Source organism: Felis catus, chromosome A1 (assembly GCF_018350175.1).
Source record: "Felis catus isolate Fca126 chromosome A1, F.catus_Fca126_mat1.0, whole genome shotgun sequence".
Lineage (NCBI taxonomy): Eukaryota > Metazoa > Chordata > Mammalia > Carnivora > Felidae > Felis > Felis catus.
The window spans coordinates 116,928,559-116,954,349 of NC_058368.1; the positions used below are offsets into that span (position 1 = coordinate 116,928,559).

The 25,791-nt window shown below is 38.5% G+C and overlaps 2 protein-coding genes across 4 annotated transcripts; both read left to right on the forward strand.

Moving 5' to 3' along the window:
- Positions 1-5,407: 5,407 nt before the first annotated feature.
- PCDHB4 (protocadherin beta 4) lies at positions 5,408-11,061 on the forward strand. Its single transcript, XM_023255991.2, has one exon. It carries the CDS (start codon positions 6,914-6,916, stop codon positions 9,299-9,301), a length of 2,388 nt encoding a protein of 795 aa, XP_023111759.2. The 5' UTR covers positions 5,408-6,913; the 3' UTR covers positions 9,302-11,061.
- Positions 11,062-17,118: 6,057 nt separating this feature from the next.
- On the forward strand, positions 17,119-25,331 carry PCDHB5 (protocadherin beta 5). Of its 3 annotated transcripts, XM_045060259.1 has the most exons (3): positions 17,119-20,163; positions 20,239-20,316; positions 24,545-25,331. In XM_045060259.1, the coding sequence occupies exons 1-2, from the start codon at positions 17,911-17,913 to the stop codon at positions 20,296-20,298; spliced, it is 2,313 nt and encodes a 770-aa protein (XP_044916194.1). In that variant the 5' UTR covers positions 17,119-17,910; the 3' UTR covers positions 20,299-20,316; positions 24,545-25,331. The 3 variants fall into 3 exon arrangements, with proteins under 3 accessions (XP_044916194.1, XP_044916190.1, XP_023111762.2); XM_045060255.1 differs by having other exon boundaries at positions 17,119-20,316; XM_023255994.2 differs by lacking the exon at positions 24,545-25,331 and having other exon boundaries at positions 17,120-20,163; positions 20,239-23,717.
- The last annotated feature ends 460 nt before the right edge of the window (positions 25,332-25,791 follow it).

A 25,791-nucleotide genomic window follows, 5' to 3' on the forward strand; every position in this document is an offset into this window, starting at 1 on the left:
TCAAAATGTAACTCTAGATAGTGTACATTCTTTTACCTCTCTGAAAACATAAATTGATAAATAACTTAAATATTTTCTTGACATTCACAATCTAGTTTTTAACACTTAAAAGCAAAGAAATGACAATGAATTTAAAACTTTTATGTAGGTTAAAAAACTAAACTATATTCAAGTATCACTCATTAAAACTAATGAAGTAAGTTACCATACTTTTTAGAACTCTTTCTTAATCCTTAAATATGGCTTCCTTGTAAATGAGGACTTTTTTTTTTTTAATGCAAGTTTTTCTGTACATGTCACTACCTTTATTCTCTATTTATACTTGCTTCTTAGGGTAGCTTGCTGTATATTTTAAAGCTAGAAATCTATACTTTTATGTCTAATAGTTCTCTTCTTAGCCAATAGTTTGGTTGAACATAGATATTTAAATCTAAACTCATTTTCCTTCTGTTCTTTGATATTCAACACTATTGATTAAAAGTATGAACTCAGTATAGTTGCCATTTTTTATCTGTAAACTTCTTTATTTTATTTTTTTAAAGTAATCTCTATTCCCACTATGGGGCTTAAGCTCATACCCCAAGATCAAAGTCACATGCTCTACCAACTGAGCCAGCCAAGAGCCCCTTATTTACTCTGTTTTAGATTTTTTACCTTTATCCCGATGTTCTGGTACTTTCTCGGTCTCAGCCTGAGATTCACCCAATATACTGAAAAAAAAAAAACTATAGTTTTTCTTTTCAAAATTTCCATTTGATAAGTTTTCATAACAGCTTGTTATTTATTTACAACTTATTTTTTGTTTGAGGACATTAAATGTCTTTTACTCTTAAGTTCTTTCCATATTGTTCTGAATCTGTGTTTGTTATGTATACATTCTTTTATCTGTTGAGTGCATTTTTCACACTGTTAGTCTTCCTCATATGCTTGGTGATACTTTACTGATCACTCCTCTCCTACTGGAGGTTTCACTCACACCAGTACTGGTTTTGGTAGCCTTATTGAGGGGAGGAAAGAGGAGTCTCACGGTGGTTCCAGTCCCAGGTTCTACAAACCCAAGCCTTAATTAAGAAGCTTAGCTCAACTTTGTCAGACACAGAAGTTTGAGACCAACACCTAATGATGTGTTTGATTTGGTCCTGCTCTCCCTACTACAGAGTAGGTGGTCCTACTCTGCATTTGCTCCATGAGGCAAAAACGCAGGGAGTGTCACCCTCTGCCTCTTGTTTATCTTGGTGTCTGTTACAGCTGTAGACTTGGGAGCTAATGGAGACATTTTTTACTTTTCAATCTTCAGAGTAAACAAACTGATTTTGAGGAAAATCAAGTTGTAGCTGAAGTAATTGATACATAGGGTTTACCTACAGGAAAAAAATCATAGTCTTTATTAATATATATGACACTGCTGCACATGGTAATCCTGGATGACACACATACTTGCTGGATGGCCAGAAAAACTTGCTGCAAAACTATCTTATATTATGCATTGAGCTGGTGCCACGTAAAACAAGGTGGTAACCTGGATGTAACTTGAGTTAAAACTCAGGACTATTTTATCAATGATTCAAAGCTTCAGAGTACTTGATGTTTACATGTCGAAGTATGGAGCACTGAAGCATAACTACTAGGCTCCTAAGTGACAGGCACAGCCAGGCACAAGCTGTTGCTGTTATTAAGGACTATAAGCCACCTCCATTTGACATGGTCTAGGACCTATCCCAGCCTGACCTGTCATTCCCTGAACCTCCACATAAGTCTACTCAGCTGACAGGTTCTCTATCCTCTTGATCACTGAGTTGACTCAGCCATCTTCCACTCTCGGTTTTCTGCTCCTGTTGTGGAGGACTAACAGGGAACCTTCAGTGGACTACTTCTCATAAGGCCATTTTTTGAGTATTTGGGGGATATCAACATCATTGGGACTTAGTTGCAGAACTATTAATGTGAGAGGTTTCTGACCAGAATATCAGAGACAAATGGGTTCAGATTTCTAAAGTCATTTGGCTCCAGATAATATGGGCTGTCTATGAGGAAGAGCTTTGATGAGAAACTCAACTTCTAGAACAATTTGGGGTTTATCAAAAATTAAAATTGTGTTCTCTATTGTCATTTTCAGATTTGTTTTGCCTAAATTTATATCTAGGGAAGTGAATTTTTTCATCTTGAATGTTTTCCTATTCAAGAAGGTTTAATAAGTAATCAAAAAACTTTCCAGGGGCTCCTGGGTGGCTCAGTTGGTTAAGCATCCATCTCTTGATTTTGGCTCAGGTCATGATCTCATGGTTTCTGAGTTTGCGCCCAGTGTCAGGCTCTGAGCTGACAGCATGGAGCCTACTTGGGACTCTCTCTCTCCCTGTCTCTCTGTCCCTCCCCTGCACTCTCTATGTCTCTCTCAAAATAAATAAACTTAAAAAAATAATACTATTTTTTTAAAAATTTACACAAAGAAAGTCCCAGGACTAGAATTCTATTGAATGTTTAAAAAATTGGGGCGCCTGGGTGGCGCAGTCGGTTAAGCGTCCGACTTCAGCCAGGTCACGATCTCGCGGTCCGGGAGTTCGAGCCCCGCGTCAGGCTCTGGGCTGATGGCTCAGAGCCTGGAGCCTGTTTCCGATTCTGTGTCTCCCTCTCTCTCTGCCCCTCGCCCGTTCATGCTCTCTCTCTGTCCCAAAAATAAATAAACGTTGAAAAAAAATTTTTAAAAAGAATAAAATGCTTAGGAACAAATTTAACAAAACAAGTGCAAGACTTGTACACAACAAAGCATCATTGAAAGAAATTAAAGCTGACTTAAATAAATGGAAAGTGTTCATGGACTGGAAGACTCGACATTGTTGAAATGATGATACCTCCCAAATTGCCAAATTGGTCTACAGGTTCAATGCAATCCCTATCAATATCCCAGCCAGATTTGTTTTTGTTTTTGTTTTTGTTTTTTTGGAAATTGGCAAATTGACCTTAAAATTCATATGGAAATATAGGGGACCCAGAATAGCCAAAAAGTCTTTGAAAAAGAACAACAGATTTGGAAGACACATACTTCCTGAGTTTAAAGATGTATTGTGAGGCAGACATTAGATGTTTGAAATTTTTGATACATTAAACATATAATCTCTTTATTTAGTATGTCCTACAAGGAATTATTAGAAATTGTCTTAGATTACATCATAAATTTCTCAAGCCAAATTCTCATTATTCAAATATCTCCTTTCTAAATTTGCATTTCAATACATGTGATAAAAATATCTTATAGATTTAGTTTGGAATTTTAGCTGATATTAATAATAATTTTAGTTTGCTTTCACCAGTGAGCTGTATTGTTTGCTTTATAGTTATTTCACTCAAATGGCAAGCCTGAGGTATCTAATTTATCTATCTAGTAGAAACAAATCTCAAAAATTTATAAGACTTTCTTACAAAATCCACAAACCATCAATATTAACCAATTATTAATGTTAGTTTAATATTTTGAAATAATATTATTAAAGTGCAATTTAAGGAACTAAAAATACTAATTAAAATCTAATACCTATTTCACCAATTAATTTCTCTTTCTCTCAACAATTAATGTTCAAACTCCTTCTGCTTTCCCCCTTAAAAACAGCCCTCAAGTCATCATGAAGTTTGAAAAAATTCTTACTTTTGTTTTAAAACAAGTGAGAGTATTCAAAACTTCAGAGTATGGATTTTGCATTTTGAATTTTCCATCTACTGGTATTCAAATACCTTTAAAATGATTTTTACCTTTTCTTCAATGAAATTTAAAGGTCTTGCCTATATTTTACCAGGGAGATATTAAAACTATTCTCTCTCTCTTTGTATACTCAAAATGGAAAAAATACTTTAAATGTCATATTTCAGGTCCTGCAAAAGTTGTGTAAATTGTTGTATGAATCCTTCAGAATGGATAATGCAACTTTCCTGACTGGAATAGAATGGTTTTTTGGGTGATCATTATTTATATCATTAACTCCTCCTCCATGCAGGGAAAATACAATAGTCTGTTTTTAAATTTAGCAGTTTATTTGGGGGGAATAATCTATGATGTAATATGTTAGACAGTCCTTTTAGGCCATCTTTCTTGATTTTAACTTCACATACTAGTAACATTTCAAAAGAGCATACATAGATATCTTTTTCTCCAATAATTAAGGCTATAGGGAATTCATTAAATATGTCATTCTTAATTTTTACTTTTTACCTAATTAATGGTCACAACAAAGCACTACTAGTTTCCCCTCCAATTCCTAAGTTTTGTAAGCACCTCTTTTTGCTGGTTTCTAACTCTAAAGGAAGACAGACCATCTTGAAGATAGTCATCTTAGGTTAACTACAAACTTGAACATAAATATATCTCACCTATGATGTCTATGTACCCAAGACTTAAATTTGGATCTACATTATCTAAAAAGTTGCCCACTTCTCCAATTCCACTTATGTAGATAAGAGAATAGATTCTGGAGCCACACACAAACAACAGTTTGAATCCCAGCTCTGCCATTTCATATGATGTGTGATTATGGGTAGGTTATTTAAACCTAAATTTCTTCATCTATAAAATGCAGATGATAAGAGTGTCCACCTCATAAGGTTGTTGGGAGATAAAATGAATTAATATATGTAATTGCTTAGAGTATTACATAGAATGGCATATAGAGACACATTTGTGTTAATATTATCTAGATTTCATTTGCTTTGGATTGACAAAAGGAACTGAAAAGAGCTGGTTTGCAACACTGTTTGAATGTCAACAAATAGGAATAAGCAAATGAAATATAGTTTCAGATTTGTTCTGAACACTTTAATTTGAATCTAACTAGAACTTCATTATTATATTGTATACAATTTGCTCTTTGTTTTGCCCAGGATATTTGTTTTCCATTTATATCTAAAATAATATTCTTGCTTTTTATTCTTTTCAGTATTTATTTCACTTAATGTTCATATATATATTGTATCTCCTCTGATTTGCCTTAAATGTAAAAGAATTCTAAAGTGTATTAATGTTATTATTGCCAATGCTGTATCTCTTATAGGAATTCATTAATAGAACTAGACTCAAAGTAAATTTAATTGAATAGTACTTAGCATGTACTATACCCTCATCTCTGAGAATTCTATATTTATTTTCAGACATGTTCATAGCTGCATATATGATCTGGCAATAATCTTACATATATAGAAACATGATCATTAGAGTGGATTAATTTATTTATTCAACTGATATTTTTTAATGATCACCATAATCCAGGCTTCTTTCAAAAATATTTTTTAGGTTTATTTATTTTTGAGAGAGAGAGAGAGAGAGAGAGAGAGAGCGAGCACGAACAAGGGAGAAGTGGAGACAGAGAGAGAGAATCCCAAGCAGACTCTGCACTCACAGTACAGAGCCCAATGCGGGGCTTGAGCTCCCAAATCGAATCACCACCTGAACCAAAATCAAGTGTCAGACACTTAACCAAGGTGCCCCCCAAAATATTTTTATAATACTTTCTGTCACTAACAGAATCTAAGATTATCATGCTTTTAAAATAACTCATTCTACATGAATTATAATTTATTAAGTTAATTAAGTAATTAAATAAAATGACAGGATATTTAAGGAGGGGAAATCCTGTATGTGCCAAGATAGATGGCACTCCACTTAATATACTAATTGTAACCAACAAACTGGTTAACTGTATCTCAGTTAACTTACTGTATCAGGGCAATTACAATAGCTGCACACTGTGCTGGAACCCATTTTATAAATACGTTTCTTCTCTTTATGATATATGAATAGACAAGGCCTGAGGCACCCTTTGTTCACAGATTAAAATGTTTTAAATCAAGATTTCCTATCCACCCCCCACCCCGCAGTGAGTTGGTTGAAGAATATAGTATCTGGGATACAAAGGATGAATGTGCTAAGAAGCAAACATAAAATATAGATATCTATCTAACAAAGTAAGCTTAAACTTAAACCCTTTATCTTAACAAAATATTATGATTTTTATTCACTTGATTTTGTCTTTATATTATCCTGCTAATAGTCAAGTAGAGTAATCAAATCCTATACCCTTCAGTTTCCTTATCGATAAAACTCCTTTCATTTACTCTCCAAGTCTATTACTTGGAGAGAATAGAATCAAATTCTAATACGTTTTTATTCCTTCTTAATTTAATGTGGGTTCACACTGTAAAAGGATTCATAACAAATCAAGATCCCTCTTCATTCAACTATATTACTGTTTGTACCAGTGTAGCGACATAGAAACTTTCCTTTGAAAAATAGTCTCCCTGAGACCTTGTGATGCAGAACACCTTAACAAGCTTTTGCATCATCATTAATTGCTCCATACTTGGAAATAAACAAATGTAACTATTATGAATTATAATTTTATGAGAATTTATCTCCCCTGGTTAGATTATGCAAAGGGAAAATGGAATTCTTTGAAGTTACACTGATTAGAATGTGGGGAGATCAGGGTATCCTCCTGCTTTGTGCTCACAATTACTCTAGCTCATGCAATATAATGAAGTAACCTTATATATTATGCAATTGGATGGAATAAAAAGGTTTGTAAAAGTTATATACACCTTAAAAAATAGTTTACATTTGGACCCTTAACAAAATATGCTTTGACTTGAAAATATTAATTTCCCAATCAAGACGCAGGGTGGCGCTGCAGGCTAAGAGTGTGAATAAAGAGCTGTAAAAAGCTCCGTATTCCTTTGTTGCAAAAAGGAATCAAATACACGGAAGAAGCTTTGCCAGCCATACTGGGTTACCAGCGAGTTTGGGCTGGGATAAACGAATTTAAGATTAAAGGCAACTTTATGAGGATTCTACCAAACAAGAAACCAGAATTTAGTATCTCCAGTTTTTTTGTGGTTGCTAGGAAGGTTTGGATGTAAGCGCCCGGACTCCAACATGAAGACGCCAGAGAGAATTCAACCAAACAGGCAAGTGGTGGCCTTTATTTTGATGGTGTTCTTGTCCCAGGCTTGCCCTGAGCCTATTCGTTATTCTGTGATAGAAGAAACAGAGAGTGGCTCCTTTATAGCCCATCTGGCCAAAGATCTGGGCCTGGGAATTGGGGAACTGACCGCTAGGTCAGCCCGGGTGGTGTCTGACGATGACAAGCAGCGCTTGCAACTGGATCGTCAGACTGGAGATTTGCTTTTGAGGGAGAAAATAGACCGGGAAGAACTATGTGGCTCTGTTGAACCGTGTGTACTGCATTTCCAAGTGTTGCTGGAAACGCCGGTGCAATTTTTTGAAGGAGAATTATCAATCCAGGACATAAATGACCACTCCCCAGTATTCCCGACTGGGGAAATGCTCTTGAAAATACCGGAGAACAGCCAGCCAGGGACTCTGTTTCCGTTGAAATTAGCTCAGGATTTGGATGTGGGTAGCAATGGCCTTCAAAAGTACACTATCAGCCCCAATTCTTATTTTCATGTTCTAACTCGAAATCATAGTGAGGCCAAGAAATACCCAGATTTGGTGCAGGACAAAGCGCTGGATCGAGAGGAGCAGCCTGCGTTCAGCTTAACCCTCATAGCACTGGATGGTGGATCTCCACCTAAGTCTGGCACCATCACAGTGCGAATCCTGATCACAGACGTCAATGACAATGCTCCAGAGTTTGTGCACACCCCATATGAAGTACAGGTCTTGGAAAACAGCTCCCTAGATTCCCCAGTACTTAGTGTCTCAGCTAAAGATATAGATTCTGGAAATTTCGGGAGTGTTTCCTACGGCTTTTTCCAAGCATCAGATGAAATTAAACAAACCTTCTCAATTAATGAAGTCACAGGAGAAATCCGACTGACAAAGAAATTGGATTTTGAACACATTAAATCTTACCATGTAGAAATTGAGGCCATAGATGGCGGAGGCCTTTCTGGAAAAGGCACTGTAGTCATACACGTGGTGGATGTGAACGACAATGCCCCTGAGCTTACCATATCTTCACTCACCAACTCCATCCCAGAAAATGCTCCTGAGACTGTAGTGTCTATCTTCAGAATTCGAGATAGAGACTCTGGAGACAATGGAAAGATGATTTGCTCTATTCCAGATAATCTGCCGTTCCTTCTGAAACCGACTTTCAAGAATTTCTACACGCTGGTAACGGAGAGTCCCCTCGACAGAGAGAGCAGAGCCGAATACAACATCACCATCACCGTCACCGACTTGGGGACCCCCAGGCTGAAAACGCAGCACAACATCACCGTGACGGTCTCCGACGTCAACGACAACGCCCCCGCCTTCAGCCAAACCACCTACACCCTGCGCGTCCGCGAGAACAACAGCCCCGCCCTGCACATCGGCAGCGTGAGCGCCACGGACAGGGACTCGGGCGCCAACGCGCAGGTCACCTACTCGCTGCTGCCGCCCGCGGACCCGCAGCTGCCCCTGGCCTCCCTGGTGTCCATCAACGCGGACAACGGGCAGCTGTTCGCGCTCAGGTCCCTGGATTACGAGGCGCTGCGGGCGTTCGAGTTCGGCGTGCGCGCGGCCGACCGCGGCTCGCCCGCGCTCAGCAGCCAGGCGCGGGTGCGCGTGCTGGTGCTGGACGACAACGACAACGCGCCCTTCGTGCTGTACCCGCCGCAGAACGGCTCTGCGCCCTGCACCGAGCTGGTGCCCAGGGCGGCCGAGGCGGGCTACCTGGTGACCAAGGTGGTGGCGGTGGACGGCGACTCGGGCCAGAACGCCTGGCTGTCGTACCAGCTGCTCAAGGCCACGGAGCCCGGGCTGTTCGGCGTGTGGGCGCACAACGGCGAGGTGCGCACGGCCCGGCTGCTGAGCGAGCGCGACGCCGTCAAGCACAGGCTGGTGGTGCTGGTCAAGGACAATGGCGAGCCGCCGCGCTCGGCCAGCGTCACGCTGCACGTGCTGCTGGTGGACGGCTTCTCGCAGCCCTACCTGCCGCTCCCGGAGGTGGCGGCGGCCGAGGCGCGGGCCGACCCGCTCACCGTCTACTTGGTCGTCGCCTTGGCATCCGTGTCGTCGCTCTTCCTGTTCTCGGTGCTGGTGTTCGTGGCGGTGCGGCTGTGCAGGCGGGGCCGGGCGGCGTCTGCGGGTCGCTGCTCGGGGCCCGAGGGCCACTTTCCGGGCCACCTGGTGGACGTCAGCGGCGCGGGGACGCTGTCCCAGAGCTACCAGTATGACGTGTGTCTGACGGGAGACCCTAGGACTGGTGAGTTCAAATTCCTGAAGCCGATATTTCCCAACCTCTTGGTTGAAGACACTGAGAGAGAAATAAAAGAAAACCCCAACTGCAGGAATAGCTTTGTATTCAGTTAAGGATTGTATTTGGTCAAGTCAGCCTCTCCTTAATTTTGGTCAACCTAACTCCCATTGCAACACCTTTCTTTTAAAAAAAATTTGTTGTCTAAATATGTACACCTCTTTTCCAACCTATGCGTGTCCCTGATTGTGCCAAATTTTTCTCCTTTTATTAATATTCATTGGACTTGGCATTTTAAAACTGATTAAGTATGTATATTCTCCATATTTGACCTTCTCTTGGTGATTAATCTTTCCATAACTATAAATTACTCAAGTAGCATAAGAAGAAATTTTATTTAAATCGACTTCTTAATGTCCTAAAGCTTTTATGTAATTATGCATTTCTCTATATTTGTGGTGTTTGTCTTTACCATTAACTTTATCTGTAGAGTGTTTGAAATACCTAGGCTTTGTTCATTGCTCTCCAGGCTCCTCCCTGAATAACCATAAGCATATAACTTATTTGTTTCTCTCAGATTGTACATAAACATGCACTTCCATTAAAATATTAATACACTAAAATTGTGACTTTCTGTTGTGCACACCATGTATGCTAGAATTTAAAAAATGTATTTGATCGATACTTACATGGTACACTGTATGTATTCCATAAATACTAATAATAAATTTTAAAAATTATTCTCATAAATAATTGAAGAGAAAATCTTCCATAATTTGGTATCAGGTTCACTAAACAAAACTAAGTCACTACTTGGTAAAATCCTTTATAACTATTTCAGAACCTTAAATACACCTTAGATCCTTTCAAAGGATGCAAAACAGGAAAGGCATCATTACTTCCTTGTCCTTCCTTTTCCTCTGTAAATAAAAGTTCAAGTATAATGTATATTTCTTTTGGTTTTCCTGCAGCTTCTCCTCACCTTTCAAAAGAAAGAATTTCTTCTGAGTTTCTCTTATCCTATTCAGGTTTGATTATTGGCTGGTACAAGATTTTCACTTTAAATTACTTTGCAGACATGAACATCCGTTATCAACCAAATAATTATTTACCTTTGATGTCCAAGTTATCTTCTCTTCAATGTAGCTTTGAGGTATTTTATTTCAATTTATCAGTTTTATGTTAAACTTTCATTGTAGGAAATAAGCATTATTTTGCCATTTTGGACAATAAGAACAGAAATAGAAATTAAATAAGAATGAACTTATCTTAAGTGTCATTGTTTTATGTTGTGTTCAGTAAGCCTAGTAAGCTGATCATGTGGTTTCCAACTAAATTTATATGGACATAAGTATAAGACCTCTTAGTTGAACTTTTGGTACAATGTGAGCAATTAAAGAGTCTGTTTCATAGTCTAAATATTTTTAAATCTCATGGGTCATTCTATGGAATTTAATTACTTGTACTTATTAACCTTGAATTACTTTTTTCTCTAAGGGTAAAGTGACATAAAAAGGGGAATTACTGGTTAAGTTATTCTTGAAACATAACTTTTAGCCTTCATCCAGTCTAAAAATTGAAATGAGAAAGCAATAAAAATGAGAACAAAATTAAGCACAAGTATATATGGACATAAATTTGGTAGTCAACTTTAACAACTACTGATTAGCTATTATATGAATAGCTTTGTGTATGGTGACAAGAAATCTGAGTGAAGCTTTCACCAGTGTATTTCACCATTATGAAAATCCAAGTTGACTTTCTCTCTCTCTCTCTCTCTCTCTCTCTCTCTCTCTCTTTGTTTATGTCACAAAATTCCCAATTGTATAATTGCCCAAATGAGACTGGCTAAATAAACACCCAGAACCCACCTTTATGATTTTGTAGGTAAATTTGTGAATTACTTTGTATATTATTTTATGGATTTCTGTATGTATTCATAAAGCACAGATCATTCCTTACATAAAGCATAGGTCATTCCTTACACCAGACTTTGAAAATCAGTCATTACAATTTAGTAGTAAATATGATCCAAATAACTTGCACAAATGCCTACATTATGAAAAATTGGCCAGTTCTATTGTTGCAAAACAAAAATAAAGAATGGAGGCCAAATATCTTGATAACATTGTTCATTTCAATTCTATGTTTCTCACATGTTTCTGTTATAAGTGCATACTTTTCCCAGTGTTATTGATAAATAATTGAGAAATAATTTCATTATTAATAATAATAATAATTTTCATTGATAAATAATTTACAGCACTGTAAATTTAAGGTGTACAGCATGATGCTTTGAATTACACATAATGTGAAATGATTACCATAATAGGTTCAGCTAACTTCTATGTTATACATACATCTTTTACAGTTACTTTACTGTTTTTAGGCACAGCATATAGTCAGTTTAACATATGCTGTTTTGGGGGCAGAAATTTTACTGAAGGCATTGTATAGGACTTTACAACCACTTTAAGGACCCCTCTTCCTTTATTACCAAAGTTACAAAATACAGATTTTAAAAAGCCTGAGGTTAAAAGTTATACACTTATTTGGTGGAATTCTGCTTACAGGTAGACTGGATGTATTATCTAACAGCAGAAACAACCACAAAAACTCATTAAAATTCAGAAATTATCTGTTTGAAGCAACAGACAGCAGGTGTTATAATAAGAACAGAAAGGGCTAAGATTTCTGAAAAGGAGAATCCTCTAGTTGTGAACTGACTTCTACAGTTGATTTGCCCTGAGGAAATTTGTCTTAGAACAGACAAAAGGCTCTTGCTAGGGGTAGAGCACATTCATTAGCCTTCCGCAGACTGGAAGATTCAAGCTCAAGGCCAGTTTTCCCCTCAGGATACTTGTCAAACTCAGGGACATTCCATTTAGTCTTTTAGAAGACTAAAAACCTAAGTAAAAAAAAAAATCTCTGAATAGCAGAGTGCACTTTTGATAGTCTTGATGCATCAAGATTAGGGTTTAGAGGGGCGCCTGGGTGGCGCAGTCGGTTAAGCATCCGACTTTGGCTCAGGTCATGATCTTGAGGTCCGTGAGTTCAAGCCCCATGTCCGGCTCTGTGCTCACTGCTCAGAGCCTGGAGCCTGTTTCCGATTCTGTGTCTCCCTCTCTCTCTGCCCCTCCCCCGTTCATGCTCTGTCTCTCTCTGTCCCAAAAAAAAACAAATAAACGTTGAAAAAAAAAAAGATTAGGGTTTAGAAACTGCCATGGGAAGGGACTGTGGACAATACACTAAGTTCTGAACTGGTAATGCTGGAGGGTTAGGTGTTATTAGGACTGCAAAGCAGCTTGACTAATTACAGTGCCTGTTTGGATTAAGGAAATTGGATTTTACATGATTCAAGTTAATGGGAAAAGGTGAACTCTTTTTGGAAAAAGATAATATCATCTGGATCCTGGACAGCTTTTTACATAAATATTGAGAATTCAATAAAAAAACTACTAGGAAGACATACAAAAAACTGGTTGACATGAAAAAAACCTAGAGAAAAAACAGACAATACAAACAGATACTAGAATTTACTGACAATGATGTTAAAATAAGTATGACTAATAGATTGTAAAGAATAGAGAAAATAGGGGCACCTGGGTGTCTCAGTCGGTTAAGTGTCTGACTTCAGCTCAGGTCATGATCTCACACTCTGTGAGTTTGAGCCCCGCGTCAGGCTCTGTGCTGACAGCTCGGAGCCTGGAGCCTGCTTCAGCTTCTGAGTCTCCCTCTCTCTCTTCCCCTCCTCTGCTTATGCTGTGTCTCTCTCTGTCTCAAAAATAAATAAAAACATTTTTAAAAATTTAAAAAAAAAGAATAGAGAAAACAAAAAAGAATTTCACCAGAGAATTGATATTTAAAATAGAAATTCATTACAGAACAGAAAAATATAATATCTGAAATTAAAAGCTATTAAGGTAGTTTATGACTTAGTAGATATAAAGGAATACAGGATTAATGAAAGACAGGCCAATATAAAATATCCAAAAAGCAGCATAGGAAAAAATATTGAAAAATACAGAAACATATATGGCCTTTTGTTGCTACGTGGATGGAACTGGAGTGTTATGCTAAGTGAAATAAGTCATACAGAGAAAGATACCATATGTTTTCACTCTTATGTGGATACTGAGAAACTTAACAGAAGACCATGGGGGAGTGGAAGGGGGAAAAAATACAGAGAGGGAAGGAGGCAAACCATAAGAGACTCTTAAAAACTGAGAATAAACTGTTGGGGGGTGGGAGGTAGGGGAAAGTGGATGATGGACAATGAGGAGGGCACCTGTTGGGATGAGCACTGGGTTTTGTATGGAAACCAATTTGACAATAAATTTCATATAAAAAAGAAAGAAAGATACAGAAAAGAACATAATTGACAAGTGAAACATAATGAAAAACTCTAATATACATAGGACTGTAATCCTAAAAGGAGAAGAGATACTAGGAATGGAGAATAAGCAATGTTTGAAGAGATAATGACGAAGAATTTGTACAAATCCTTCATCACTCAAAATGCTCAGGGAAACCCAGTCAATAGAAATAAAATACAGGGGCACCTGGGTGGCTCAGTTGGTTAAGACTCTGACTTTGGCTCAGGTCATGATCTTATGGTTCGGTTCATGAGTTCCAGCTCCATGTTGGGCTCTGTGCTGACAGGTCAGAGCCTGGAGCCTGCTTCAGATTCTGTGTCTCCTCTCTCTGCCCCTCCCATGCTCCCATGTCTGTCTGTCTGTCTGTCTCTCTCTCTCTCTTTCTCAAAAATAAACATTAAAAATTTTTTAAAAAGAGAAATAAAATACAAAATACAACTAGGAAATATCATAGGAAAACTGCTGAAGACCAGCGTCAAGGAGAAAATCTTAAAAGCAACCACATAAAAATGACACATTACTCTTAAAGGAGCAACAATAAAATGGAGAGCTGGCTTTTCAACATAAATCATGAAACCAAAAGACAAAGAAATGAGGTCTTTAAGGTCGTGGGAAAAAGAAACCAGATTAGCACTCTTCTATCATCAGAAAATATCCTTCAAAAATAAAGTTTTCAAACAGATAAAAACCAAGAGAATTAATCATAGTCACATTTGCACCAAAACAAATGTTTTTAGTAGAATTCACTGGGTAGAGGGAGAACAGTCCTAAAGGAATCAGACTTGCAGGAAGAAACGAAGAGCAACAGGAAGAATAAATATAAATTAATATTGATTATACGAGGCAAAAACAGTTTCTTAAAAGATTTAAAATGTATACAAGATTTAAATTCATGACAACAATAATGTAAAGGGGAAGATGATATAGATACAGTCAATGAGTTCTAAGGTTCTAAGAATGATCATGGAAGTAGTAAAATTAAAAAGTTTGTGTCAGACTCTTGTAGATCAAAGACACATGCTTTAATCTGTAGGATAATTACTACAAAATTAACTAAAAAACTAACTGAAGGAAAATGAAAAATAACAAATATCTGAATAGTCTAAAAATAACAAAACTTTAGGGACAAATAGAAAAAAATAGATGGTAAATATAAATAATTATCAAATATTACATCAATCGTGATTAGATTAAATAATCAATTAAACAACCAAAAGTTTTCAGACTGTGGGGCGCCTGGGTGACAGTTAGTTGGTTAAGCATCTGACTCCTGATTTCCACTCCAGTCATGATCTCAATGTTTATGAGTTTGAGCGACATGTCAGGCTGTGTGCTGACAGTGCAGAGCCTGCTTGGGATTCTGTCTCTCCCTTTCCCTGACCCTCCCCGCTTGTGCTCTTTCTCTCTCTCTAAATAAACTTTAAAAAATGACATGATTGTACATATAAAAAGTCATAAAGAATCTCTTGATGATTAGGCTTAATAAATAAACTAGTTAGCAATTCCACTGGTTATAAGGTAGCATAAAATATAAATTGTATTTCTGATAGCAACAAAAATCCTAAAATTAAAAATTTTAAGTATAATTTACAATAGTTTAAAAAATATCAATTATCTAGAAACTAACAGAATATGTGTAAGACTTATATACTGAAAAACTATAAAATATTGAGAAAGGTTAAAGATCTAAATAAATAGAGGATATATAATTTTCAATAGTTGGAAGACTCAATGTTGGGAATATGTCAATTATCCCCAGTCTATAGATGGAATAAAATTCTAAACAAAATTTCAGCAGATTTCTTTGTAAAAATTGACAGGCCAAATCTAGAGATTATATAGAAATGCAAAGGGACAAGAAGAACCAAAACAATCTTGAAGAAAAAGAATGAAAGTGGAGGACTTATTTATTAAGTAATTTCTATACCTGACATGGGGCCTGAACTCACAACCCTGAGATCAAGAGTCACAAGCTTTTCTGACAGACCCAGCCAGATGCCCCAATAATAATGACTATTATAAAGCTATAGTAATTAAGAAAATATGGTATTGCAGGATAAATTAAGGGAAAAATGGAAAGAAGAGTCTTGAATACACCTATGGTCACCTGACTTATAACAAAAATGACACTTCAAAAACAAAGGGGAATGAAACTTCTCAAAAGATAGTGCAAAATCTGGATATTTTTATGAAAAATGATGTAACCCTAACTTCATAGGAAAAAAATTCTGGAATACTATAGCTCTACATGTGAAAGGTAAAGCAATTGATTTTTCAAAAACGCCATACAAGAATATTTCCATGACCTTGAGATGTGCAAACGTTTCAAGAGAACACAAAAAAGTGTTTTTTTAATGTTTATTTATTTTGAGAGAGAGAGTGAGTGCAGGAGTGGGTGGGGGGGTGCAGAGAGAGAAGAGAGAATTCCAAGCAGACTCCATGCCCAGCATGGATCCGGACTAGGGGCTCATTCCAACAGACCATGAGATCATGACCTGAACCAAAAACAAGAGTGGGATACTTAACTGATTGAGCCAACCCAAGAACACAAAAAGTCTTAAAACCATAAATTAAAAAATATTGATAAATTAGACTAAAAATAAGAAGTTTTGTTCATCAAAGATAGCACAAGAGAACTAAAATGCAAGCCATAGAGTAGGAGAAGATATTTGCCATACTTACTTCTGAAAAAGTGCTTATACTCAATATAATAAGGAACTTCTAAAGATTGATAAGAAAAAAAGGCAAATGCCCTAAATAGATAGACCAAAGACAAGCACTTCACAAGAATGTGTCCTAATAACCATTAACCTTGTGAAAAAAAGTGCTCAGTTTAATTAATCAAGGAATTGCTAAAGTTACAATATGATATCACTACACACTCATCAGAGTGGTTAAAATTAAAAGACAATATCAAGTGTTGACAAGGACATGGAACAACTGGAACTGTCATTCTTTGCTGGTTTTCGTGGAACCACATTTGTAAACTTTTGCAATATCTGTTAAAGCTAAATATATATTCATGTCTTATAACACAGAAGTCTAACTCGTAGGAATATATTCAACATAAATGCTCCCATAGACACTAAAAGACATGTTCAAGAATGTTCATAGCAGCACTATCCAAAATACCCTCAAACTGGAGCACCCAATCAATTGGAGAATAAACAAATAGTAGTACAGTCATACAATAGAATAATATAAAGCACTGAGAATAAAATTAATTAGGATAGTGTGTAACAGATGAATTTTACAAACATAATGTTGAGTAAAAGAAGCCAAACATAAAAGAGAAATACTCCATAAGTCCATTTGTATAAAAGTTAAAAAAAAAAAAAAAAAAGAGGGGTGCCTGGGTGGCTCAGTCGGTTAAGCATATGACTTCGGCTCAGGTCACGATCTCGCGGTCCGTGATTTCGAGCCCTGCGTCGGGCTCTGTGCTGACTGCTCAGAGTCTGGAGCCTGTTTCAGATTCTGTGTCTCCCTCTCTCTCTGACCCTCCCCCGTTCATGCTCTGTCTCTCTCTGTCTCAAAAATAAACGTTAAAAAAAAGTAAAAAAAAAAAAAAAAGAAACGAATCTATGATAATAGAAGTCAGAAGCATGCTTACATTTAGCAGGGAGGGTAATGAGCACACAAAAACAGAAGGGGGCTTCAAGGGTTTTGGTTACAGTTTTAATTTAGGTTCTACTTTTACAAGTGTGCTCACTTCATGAAAATGTATTGAGTTGTACACTTAGAATGTGTACCCTTTTCTGATATATATTTCAAAATAGTGACTTTTTAAAAATTGTAAACTTTTGTAAACATCAGTTATCACTTCTTTCTTAAATATAATCAAACCCACAAGAGAAAGTTTCTTCTCAAAATGTATTTTATGAGGAACACTAATATATCATTTCAGTTTGTTCTGGAAAATGTTCTTTTACTGAAAGCTAACCCAACAGATATTTCTTTCGAACTTCCACTACTTAAGAACTGGAGAAACGATCGGGCGCACTTCTGTGACTTAAAAGGACATTGGTATGACAGCAGTTATAATTGGGAATGAAATGGCAAATACTATATGCAATAGTAAATAAGGACGCCTGGTGGCGCTGCAGGCTAGGAGTATGAATGAAAAGCTCTGTGACTATGCCGGACGCCATTAAGCTGGGACTCAGAATAATGAATGCTTCCTGAAAGACGGAAGTATTTTAGGTAAGATCTAGGGGCAGATGTCTTCAGAGAGGACATCATTCTAGGGCGAGTCAGTCAGAAAGATCTAATTCAAGGTTATTTAACCAAATCATCTGGGTCGACCGTATACAGAGGTGAAGAAACTGCACCACATGAATTTGGTCTGAACAATGGAGACAGCGCTAGCAAAAACGTCACAGAAAAGGCAAGTTCTCTTTCTTGCTATATTGATGCTTTTGTGGGAGGCTGGCTCTGACTCAATTAGGTATTCCATTCCAGAAGAAACAGAAAGTGGCTCCTTTGTGGCCAACCTGGCAAAGGACCTGGGGCTCAGGGTGGGGGAACTAGCTACTCGAGGCGCGCGAATCCATTACAAAGGAAACAAACAGCTCTTGGAACTGGATGTAGAAACCGGGAATTTGCTGCTATATGAAAAACTAGACCGGGAGGTGCTGTGCGGAGTGACAGATCCCTGTATACTGTACTTCCAGTTATTACTGGAAAACCCGGTGCAGTTTTTTCAGGCTGATCTGCAGCTCACAGATATAAATGACCATTCCCCAGAGTTCCTAGACAAGGAAATGCTCCTCAAAATCCCAGAGAGCGTTCAGCCTGGGACTGTATTTCCTTTGAAAATAGCTCAGGACTTTGACATAGGTAGCAACACTGTTCAGAACTACACAATCAGCCCCAACTCCCATTTTCATGTTGTCACTCATAATCGCGGAGATGGCAGAAAATACCCAGAGCTCATGCTGGACAAATCGCTGGACCGGGAGGAGCAGTCTGAACTCAGTTTAACCCTTACGGCGCTGGATGGTGGGGATCCACCTAGGTCCGGGACCACTGCAGTCCGTATTGAAGTCGTGGACATCAATGATAATGCCCCTGCGTTTTTACAGTCGCTCTATGAGGTACAGGTCCCGGAGAACAGCCCGCCAAACTCCTTAGTTGTCGTTGTCTCTGCCCAAGATTTAGATGCAGGAACATATGGGAATGTACGCTACACTCTATTCCAAGGCAATCAAGTTATTCAACCATTTGTAGTAGACGAAGTAACAGGAGAAATTCATCTGAAAAAGGCACTGGATTTCGAGGCAACTCGATACTATAACGTGGAAATTGCAGGCACAGACGGTGGGGGCCTTTCAGGAAAATGCACTGTAGCTATAGAAGTTGTGGATGTGAATGACAACGCCCCCGAACTGACCATGTCAACGTTCACAAGCACAACCCCAGAAAACTCCCCAGAGACTGTAGTTGCTGTTTTCAGTGTTTCTGATCCAGACTCCGGGGACAACGGTAGGATGGTTTGCTCCATCCAGAACGATCTTCCCTTTCTCTTGAAACCCACATTCAAGAACTTTTACACCCTAGTTACAGAAAAGCCACTGGACAGAGAAAGCCAAGCTGAGTACAACATCACCATCACCGTCACCGACTTGGGGACCCCCAGGCTGAAAACGCAGCACAACATCACCGTGACGGTCTCCGACGTCAACGACAACGCCCCCGCCTTCAGCCAAACCACCTACACCCTGCGCGTCCGCGAGAACAACAGCCCCGCCCTGCACATCGGCAGCGTGAGCGCCACGGACAGGGACTCGGGCGCCAACGCGCAGGTCACCTACTCGCTGCTGCCGCCCGCGGACCCGCAGCTGCCCCTGGCCTCCCTGGTGTCCATCAACGCGGACAACGGGCAGCTGTTCGCGCTCAGGTCCCTGGATTACGAGGCGCTGCGGGCGTTCGAGTTCGGCGTGCGCGCGGCCGACCGCGGCTCGCCCGCGCTCAGCAGCCAGGCGCGGGTGCGCGTGCTGGTGCTGGACGACAACGACAACGCGCCCTTCGTGCTGTACCCGCCGCAGAACGGCTCTGCGCCCTGCACCGAGCTGGTGCCCAGGGCGGCCGAGGCGGGCTACCTGGTGACCAAGGTGGTGGCGGTGGACGGCGACTCGGGCCAGAACGCCTGGCTGTCGTACCAGCTGCTCAAGGCCACGGAGCCCGGGCTGTTCGGCGTGTGGGCGCACAACGGCGAGGTGCGCACGGCCCGGCTGCTGAGCGAGCGCGACGCCGTCAAGCACAGGCTGGTGGTGCTGGTCAGGGACAATGGCGAGCCGCCGCGCTCGGCCAGCGTCACGCTGCACGTGCTGCTGGTGGACGGCTTCTCGCAGCCTTACCTGCCGCTCCCGGAGGTGGCGGCGGCCGAGGCGCGGGCCGACCCGCTCACCGTCTACTTGGTCGTCGCCTTGGCGTCCGTGTCGTCGCTCTTCCTGTTCTCGGTGCTGGTGTTCGTGGCGGTGCGGCTGTGCAGGCGGAGCCGGGCGGCGTCTGCGGGTCGCTGCTCGGGGCCCGAGGGCCACTTTCCGGGCCACCTGGTGGACGTCAGCGGCGCGGGGACGCTGTCCCAGAGCTACCAGTACGAGGTGTGTCTTCGGGGAGGCTCAGGGACCAGTGAGTTCAAGTTCTTGAAGCCGATTATCCCGAACTTCCCTCCCCAGGGCATTGGAAAGGAAATGGAGGAAAACGCCACCTTCCGGAATAGCTTTGGATTCAATTAGGGATCTGATCACAATGCCGTGAGTTTTGTCATTTATCTCTAATTTCCCCAAATACCGAGTTTGAGAGCGTCATGGAGAAAAATCCCACCTTCAGGTATGATTTCCCTGAATTTATCCTTTTCAACTTTATCTTGCCCAATTTTGGGAAAACTGAATTCTCTGTCACTGCATCTATGTATACACAGTGCCATCCCAAACCTATGCATGCTATTGACTTTCCTAAAATGTTTGCTTTTGATGGTATTTGTCAGGATAAGCTGTCTTAATGAAATCAAATACTGTTTTTCTCTGTATTCTGTCCATTCTGTTTCATCACACTGTTTTTGATGCTAAATAGCAAAAATAAAAAGGTTTTACATAATTTTATTTTGTTTTCAAAGGAATACATGCAAATGATAATGAATGTACTATGTGAGAAAACTTGACAAAAAGCAACAACAATGTTCTAACTACTCTTCTTTCCTAGCTTTCATCCATACTGGCAAACATTTTTTAAACAATTTTTATTGAATTATGCATACAGAAAAGGCAACGAATCATAATTTCAATGTGTTTTCAGAAAGTTAACATACTTGGTACCAGCATCTTGGTGGTTAGTAATGAAACGTTGCTAACATTTCAGGTGCCACACAGATTACCCCTTAAAGTCACTACCAGCCCAAGTATAACAATATCCTGACTCCAATACTATGATTTACTTTTGCCTGTTTTGAATTTATATAATTGGAATAGTAGAGTATGAACTGCTTTGTGTCTGGCTGATTTCAGTCAACATTATGTTTATGATATTTGTCCATGACAATGCTTTTAATTTTAGTTTTTCATTCTCATTGCTGTATAGTATTCCACTGTATGAATATTTTACAATTTATGACCCATCCCACTATAGACGGATATTTGGGTTGGTGCACAGTTTGCCTGTTTGAATAGTACTACTTTGAACATTCTCATACACGTCCTTTGGCAAACATGTATATGCATTTCTGTTGGTATATACCTAGGGGTGAAATTGCTGCTCATTTAGTAAGTACATGTTCCCTTTTTGTAGATTCTTCCAAATAGTTTCCAAAGTGGTTGTACCAGTTTACACTGCTCTCAGTACTGTCTGGATGTACCAGTTCCTCCATATTTTTGCCAACACTTTCATTTTATCCCATTGGAAAGTACCTTTAAACCTTTTATCTGTAGTCCTTTTTATATTCTTTTTTTATTACTAAAGAGTATGTTTGTAACCTTTTCATAAAGTCTAAACAATTTCCTTAATTTCCTGCTACTGTTGTCTAGTACCTAGCACACTTAAAACTTCTCTCATTCATCCTTTACATAGAGCTCTGTCACTATTTTCCAGTACTTCCCTGAACAAGCTGAAACCCTCCATTTATTGTTCATAACAACAGTTCCTTTCATTTACTTGTCTGACAGAAAAAAAATACAATTCTTACTTTTTTCTCTTACTTCTTTCTCCCTTACACTTTACAACCTCTGTCAAATTAACTTACACTTTTATATAGTCCAGATTGATGACATTTTTACTCTATAACCATAGCTAAGAATAGAATTCCCCCTTTGTCTATATATCTGTTGTAGAATCTGAAATCACTATTAAAAATTCACTTTTAATGACCATTATATTATGAATGCCCTGTAACCAAAGATCACAAGGACACACTGGATCAGAACAAAGCTGAGTTTATTGACTTGTTGTAACAAGGGAGACTGCACATTCTGGGAAAGCTTTGGTCACCTTAGTAATAGCTCCTTAAAAAAGTATAAGGCTTGTGTTTGGTAGTTTTGCATAGGGCTCAAGGAAGTAGCCCTGGACTGGAAGCTTCCAGTGAATGGGAGTAATTCTATTATAGGGTATCTTATTGAATTTTATTCAGGAAATGAGAAGAACAAAGGGAGATTAAAATGTAATTGTTTTTTTAAAAACCAGCATTCAATCATAATCAGCCAGGACAGAGTACTCTGGGCATTGTTTTGGTTTATACAATGTTCTTGTTTTTGACTGTGCTCAAGCATGATCATGATGTCATCTTATTGCAATTTTGTTCCATCTGATCACAATCCCTCTTTAATGATGTTGTTCTGTGAAGTTGTTTATATTCAACAGGAGATCATGGCCTATTTGTGAGTGCCACGCCAATTCCTATGTATAAGAGACTGATTTTCTCAAAGAATTCATTGCACTATAAAATTCCTAGAAGAAAGCATAGGAGAAAAGCTTCATGACATTGAATTTGGTGGTGATTTCTTGGCTTTCACAACAAAACACATGGAACAAAGCGAAAATAGACCAATGAGACTACATCAAACTTAAAAAATTTTGTGCACCAAAGAACACCATCAACAGTGAAAAGGCAACCTATGGAATGGGAGAAAATATTTGCAAATACTATATCTGATATGGGGTTAATGTCCATAATATTTAAGAACTCCTACAACCCAACAATAACAAAAAAAATCAAATAACCTGATTAAAAAATGAGCAAAGGACTTAGATATTTCTCCAGAGATGATATGCAGATGACCAACAAACATATGAAAAAATCTTCAACATCACTAATCATCAGAGAAATGGAAATCCAAACCACAATGTAGTGTCACCCTACACACATTAGGATGACTGCTATCAAAAAAAAAAAAACACACAGAAAATAACAAGTGTTCAAAAGGATGTGGAGAAACTATCCCCTCCGTGCACTGTTGGTGAGATTGTAGAATGGTGCAACTGCTATAAAAACAGTATGAAGTCTTCTCAAAAAAGTGTAAAAGAGAACTTCTATATGATCTGGCAATCCCATATCTGGGTATATACCTAAAGGAATTGAAAGCAGGGTCTCAAAGATACTTGTGCACCCATGTTCATAGCAGCAGTATTCACAACTGGCCAGAGGTGGAACCAACCCAAATACCCATGTATGGAATCTTAAAAAAGGAAGGGAAACCTATCACGTGCTACAACATGGATGAACTTTGAGGCCATTATTCTAAGTGAAAGAAGATAGTCACAAAAAGGCAAATACAGTATGATTCCACTTATATGATGTATCCAAGTTTGTTAAATTCATACAAACAGAAAGTAGAATGGTGCCTACCAGGGACTGGGCAAGGAGGAAAAGGAGAGTTTTTGTTTGATGGGTATAGAGTTTCAGATTTGCAAAATGGAAACGTTCTGGAGATCTGCTTCTCAACAATGTGAATGTACTTAACACTATGGAACTGTATACCTAAAAATGGTTATGATGGTAAATTTTGTGTTACATTTTTTAACCGCAGTAAAATACATTGCTCATTGCAGAGCCATATTACTTAAGGACTGTATTTTCTGCTCCTTTGATATACTGTTGTGTTTCCTGTGCCATTGAAAATACAGTGTTCCTAGAATCAAGATAAAATAAATTCACCATTTTATTTTATTTTACTTTACTTTAGGTTACTTTTTCTTTTTTAGAGAGAGAGCACACAAGTGGGGGACAGAGGCACAGGGAGAGAGAGGGAGAGGGGGGGTGGGAATCCCAAGCAGGCTCCATACTTAGCACAGAGCCTGATGTGGGACTTGATTCCACAACCCTGGGATCATGACCTGAACAGAAATCAAGAGTCAGATTTAGCCAACTGAGCCACCCAGGTGCTACAGATTCACCATTTTAGACTCCATCAGTTGGCTTTACCATATCTTCAAATATTTCTAAATAATTCAGGTTCCCATAACTCTTACCTGAAGCTCTCTTTCTGCTTCTGTCTGGAGTAAATGATCTCTAAATGTGTACAAAACTATCATCTTGTTTTTATACCTCTCCTAGTTAAGCCCATTGTTTGATAGATTACTTATCTCCTATTTTTAAAGCCCTCTCTGTGCTACAGTATATCCTCAAGTGGATTCCTAAGAGAGGGCACATGAAAAATAAACTCTGTCTCTGCATGTCTGAAAATGCATTTAGTTTTCTTTTACACTTCATTGATGTGCTATATAGTATATATGTCATGTAATGTCCTAAAAATTCTAAAAATTCCTGCCTTTTCATATCTGGGATCATTTCATCTCTACTATTGTTTCCTTAATAACTGTATTCCTAACTTTATTTTTTTCTCAGCCTTGTGTTTTGTCAGTTATTGAACATTCTCAATAATATCTCTAGTTTCTTATATTTCTCCTTTATTTTACATCTTTGGTTTTTCCTCTCCATCCTCTTTTAAAGTGAGTCCCTCACTTTATTTTGAGCATTTCTGTTTCTTCCCCTAGGAGAAGTGTTGATATTTGTTGCTACAGGATGCAGGGATATCCTGGCAACTTCACAGCAGAAGAGTGACATGCTGAAAACAGGGGAAAACCCTCATGACGTCAAATCTGGTAATCCACACCAAATTTCTGAAAACTAAAGAGAAGGAAAAAATCTTGATGGCAGTGACAGTAGATTTCTCACCAAAAACCATGGGAGTCAGAAACAAGTGACACATATTTTTCAAGTGCTGAAAGAAAAGAAATGTTAAAAGAATCATATATCCAGTGAAAATATCTTTCAGGAAGAGAATTTGTTGCCAGTAGACCTACCCTAAAAGACTGGCTGACGGAAGTTCTCCAAACAGAAAGGAATCAATTAAAAAAAGAATCTTGGAACATCAGGAAAGAAGAACACAGTAAATAAAAATATGGTTAAATGCCATAGACATTCCTTCTCCTCTTGAGTTTTCTAAATTATGTTTGATGGTTGAATCCCAAATTATATATGATTATGTCTGATTAGTTCTAAGTATATATTGAGGAAATACTTAAGACAGCTTTAAATGGGGGAGGTTAAAGGGAGGTAAGTTTTCTACCCTTCTCTTGAACTGGTAAAATGACATACCAGTAAACTGTAATAAGTTAAGTATGGAGCAACTACTATAAAAGCTATACAGTGTGATGCACCAAAAAATGCTATAGATAAATCAAAGTGGAATTCTAAAAAAAGTGTCCTAATAAACTACAAGAAAAGCAGGAAAAAGAAAACAGAAACAAAAAACAGAACAAATATAAAAGAAAAAATAAAATGTCAGGCTTAGGCTCTAACATATCAGTAATTACATTTAATGTAAATGGTCTAACATATCAGTAATTACATTTAATGCAAATGGTCTGAACACACCAATCAAAACAAAGAGATTGATATAATGTGTTTAAAAATGACCAACTGTATGCTGTCTACAAGAAACTTCACTTCAAATATGATATAGGCAGGTTGAATGTAAAAAGATGGAAAACATATTATGCAAATGTTGATAAAAATGTATTAGGAGTGGCCATACTAATGTCAGATAAAGTGACATCAGAGGAAAGAAAATGACCAGAGACAGAGTAGGACATTAGGTAATGATAAAAGAAGACATAGCATTCCTAAATACGTATACATATTTACAAACAACAAAGGTACAAAATACGTGAAGCAAAAACTGACAAAACTGAAAGGAGAAATAGATCTACAATAAAAGTTGGATACTTCAATACAGAAA